The sequence below is a fragment of the Calidris pugnax genome, unplaced genomic scaffold (assembly GCF_001431845.1).
Source record: "Calidris pugnax isolate Ruff unplaced genomic scaffold, ASM143184v1 scaffold533, whole genome shotgun sequence".
Lineage (NCBI taxonomy): Eukaryota > Metazoa > Chordata > Aves > Charadriiformes > Scolopacidae > Calidris > Calidris pugnax.
The window spans coordinates 79,267-82,781 of record NW_015091238.1 but is presented as its reverse complement, the minus strand read 5'-3'; the positions used below and the strand labels follow the sequence as shown (position 1 = coordinate 82,781).

The following is a 3,515-nucleotide window of genomic DNA, read 5'->3' as shown; positions in this document are numbered from 1 at the left end:
CATTCCTGCCCCCCCGGCGCTGCCGCCCCCCCGGCGCTGCCGGCCCCGCGGTCCCGGGAGAGGCTTTGTTGCACGGAGAAGCCGGGGGCACGGGGGTGCGGAGGGACACTGCAACTTCACCAGCTGCTGGGGGGGGAAACCGGAAAAGCTCCGGTCCCTGCACCCCAAATCGGTGCTGCCACTGCTGATGGGGAGAGGGACCCCGGAGCCGGCCAGGACCCCCCGCCATCACCCTTGACTCTGGGCGCTGGAGCCATGGAGTGCTGCCCCTAGGCCCTGCTGAGCCCCCCCTCCAAGTGCCGCTCCGGGACTTGGGTCTGGTTCAGGGTCAGCTGCGCCCCCGGCTTTGGCCCACAACCCCTCACACCGGGTTAATCAGTCACGGCCGTGGCCGCGGGGAAGGTGACACCATCCTGGTGCCCGTCCCGGTCCCCTGCCCGTTCTGCCCAGCTGCCCATGCTGGGAAGAGGCTCCACCACAGGACCCCAGGGCACGTTAATGTTCAACCTGTGCCCAGTTAGGAGGGCAGCCAGGCCACGCGGCTCTCTGTGCCCGGGGGGAGACACCCCATCTGCCCCACACCAGCAGCCCCTTTGGGCTCTCTCCAAGCCTCATGAGGGCCCAGTGTCTGTCTGTCCATCTGTGTACAGGAGCCCCCAGGGAGGGGACTGGGTGCTGTGGTGGGACTGGGGGTGACGGCAGTGCTGGTCCCCCCCGCAGCGCTGCAAAGAGCGGGTGAACTCGCTGGCCATCGCAGTGATGAACATGTGGCCGGGGGTGAAGCTGCGGGTGACGGAGGGCTGGGATGAGGACGGGCACCACCTCCCCGACTCCCTGCACTATGAGGGACGGGCGCTGGACATCACCACCTCCGACCGCGACCGCCACAAGTACGGCATGCTGGCCCGCCTGGCTGTGGAGGCCGGCTTCGACTGGGTCTACTATGAGTCCAAGGCACACATCCATGTCTCTGTCAAAGCAGGTACCACACGGGGGGAGGGTGGCTGCCACTGAGGTGGGGGGCTGCCGTCCCTATAAGCATCCCAGGTGGCGGCTCTGCAGCCCACTCTGCTCCCCCTTGGCATCCTGGATCCATGCGGGGTGCCGGCCCTGCTCTGGCTGATGTCTGGCCCCAGCAGGTTCAACCCATGTCTGGCCCCAGCCCAGCTCCCCCCCGGCCTTTCCGGCCACCAGCTTGGCAAAAAACACACTTCCTCCCCCAAATTTTGCCTGTCTGGAGCCACCCTCGCAGTTCAGCCCCCATGTGGGGCACAGCAAGGGCTGTTAAGCTGGTCCAAACAGCCGCAGCCCAGTCTACAGCCCCCAGCCCTGCGGCTGCTCCGGCCAGCAGCCCCTGTCCAGCCCAGAAGTGACAATCAACAGAAAATGAAAGTGGCCATAAATGTCACCGTCCCCAGCCCCAAACAAAGGGCGTCAGTGCAGAGTGGACAAAGGGGCCCTGCAGTGCCCTGCCTCCCCGGGAGCTGCGTGCAGGAACCAGGGGGGCTTCAGAAAATACCCGCTTTGTTCCAGGGGTGGTTTGGGAGCCTGGGGAGGGTGGGCGGCTTCACTCAGGGCAGTTTCCCCTCTGGAGGTGGTGGCAGTGGAGGTGGCTGGCGGGGACCGGGGACCCACAGCTTTCTCCATCTGCCCAGATAACTCGCTGGCCATCCGCACCGGTGGTTGCTTCCCTGGCCATGCCACTGTGACGCTGCAGAGCGGTGAGCGCCGGGGCCTGGCTGACCTGCGCCGGGGCGACTGGGTGCTGGGTGCGGAGCCAGGCGGGCGCCTGGTGCCCACGGAGGTGCTGCTCTTCCTCGACCGCAACCTGGGCCAGCGGGCTTCCTTTGTGGCCATCGAAACCGTCAGCCCAGCGCGCCGCCTGCTCCTCACCCCGTCCCATCTGGTCTTCGCGGCCCGCGGGGCAGCCAACGGCACGGCTGCCTTCCTGCCCATCTTCGCCCGCCGCGTGCGACCGGGCGACGCAGTGCTGGCCCACGGGACTGGTGGGCAAGGGCTGCGCCCTGCACGGGTCCTGCGGGTTTCACGGGAGGATGGTGTGGGGGTCTTCGCCCCCCTCACCTCTCACGGGACCCTGCTGGTCAATGGGGTGCTGGCATCCTGCTACGCTGTCCTGGAGAGCCACCGCTGGGCCCACTGTGCCTTTGCCCCCCTCCGCCTCTTCCACGGCCTCCTCTCGCTGCTGCCCACCCGCGCGGAGGCGGGCAACGGGACAGCCCCGGAGGCAGGCATGCACTGGTACTCCCGCCTGCTCTACCAGCTGGCCGGGGGGATGCTGGGCCAGGGGGTCCTGCAGGCGTAGGGCTCCCTGGCCCATCGAGTCACCACACTGCAGCCAATGCCACACACTGGAAGTCCCTGGACCCTCTTGGACCAGCAGGCGCTGGGGAGGAGGTTCAGGAGCACGCCCAGCCCCGTGGGGAGCTTGGGGTGTCTCTCAGCTCAGCGCTGCCCGGGGGCACAGTGTGGTGGGGACAGGGTCTCTGGGACAGGGTCTCTGGGTCAGGGTGTTGCAGGGTGGGCCAGGGACCCGGGCTCAGCCCCCTACCCTGTCCCAGAGACATCCCGCAGCACTGCTGGGTGCCCGTCCAGACCCCTGCACCCCAGAACCCTCTGCGCTCCCTCTGTATTTATTGCTTTATTAACTGCCAGGGCTGGGGCCAGGCTCACTCCCTGTCGAATCCAGGCTGGACACCACTGGCCTCTGCCCCAGGGCCAAATCCAGCCCAGGGGGGGCCAAATCAGCCCAACACCGAGTACTTGGCAGCAGTTCCTGCCCGTCCCCCAGCTCTGGATCTGGCCCTCCCGTCACCTGTGGTGTCCCCACGCAGCTCAGTGCCGCAGAGTGGCTGGACATGGCGCCTGCCGTGGGCACAGACACCCTGTGCCGGGCCTGGCTCTAACTCCGCTAACCACTAACCTGCCCTGCTTGAGAGTTTTATTTTTCTATTTATAAATGGTAATATAAATGTCCCCCACGCCTACCTGCTCTGGCAGTGGGGCGTGCCCCGCAGGGCAGGGGGCCAGCCTGCTTTTAACCACTTCTGTTTTTAAAACAAAACAAAACAAAACAGAAATACTACTATTTAATTGTTCAGATAAATAAAGAGACTCTATCTCCCTGGTGGAACTGTGACAGGGGCTGTGCAAGGCCGGGGAGGGGCCGTGGAAGGGCTGGGGTTTGGCATCCCGGGGGGGCAAGGGTCATCCTCCCGGGAGCAGGGTGTTCCTGGGGCTGGGGTGGGGTATCCCGGGGCAGCTGAGGGTCCCTGGGGCTGGGGTGGGGTATCCCAGGGTAGCTGAGGGTCCCTGGGGCTGGGCATCTCGAGGGGACCGGGTCACCCCAGGGAGAGCTGAAGGTCCCTGAGGCTGGGGTCAGGCACCCCCGCGGGCTTTGGGGATCTCTGGGGCTGGGGTTGGGCGTCCCGGAGAGCCTGGGGGCATCCTGGCAGGGCTGAGGGTCCCTGGGGCCGTGGTCGGGCATCTCGGGGAGG

At 66.5% G+C, this 3,515-nt stretch overlaps 1 protein-coding gene across 1 annotated transcript; it reads left to right on the top strand.

The window, feature by feature from the left end:
• The first annotated feature begins 141 nt into the window (after positions 1 to 141).
• Positions 142 to 3,145, top strand: DHH (desert hedgehog). The gene is made up of 2 exons (XM_014959910.1): positions 142 to 982; positions 1,656 to 3,145. Exons 1-2 carry the CDS (start codon positions 760 to 762, stop codon positions 2,321 to 2,323), a joined length of 891 nt encoding a protein of 296 aa, XP_014815396.1. The 5' UTR covers positions 142 to 759; the 3' UTR covers positions 2,324 to 3,145.
• Positions 3,146 to 3,515: the final 370 nt, after the last annotated feature.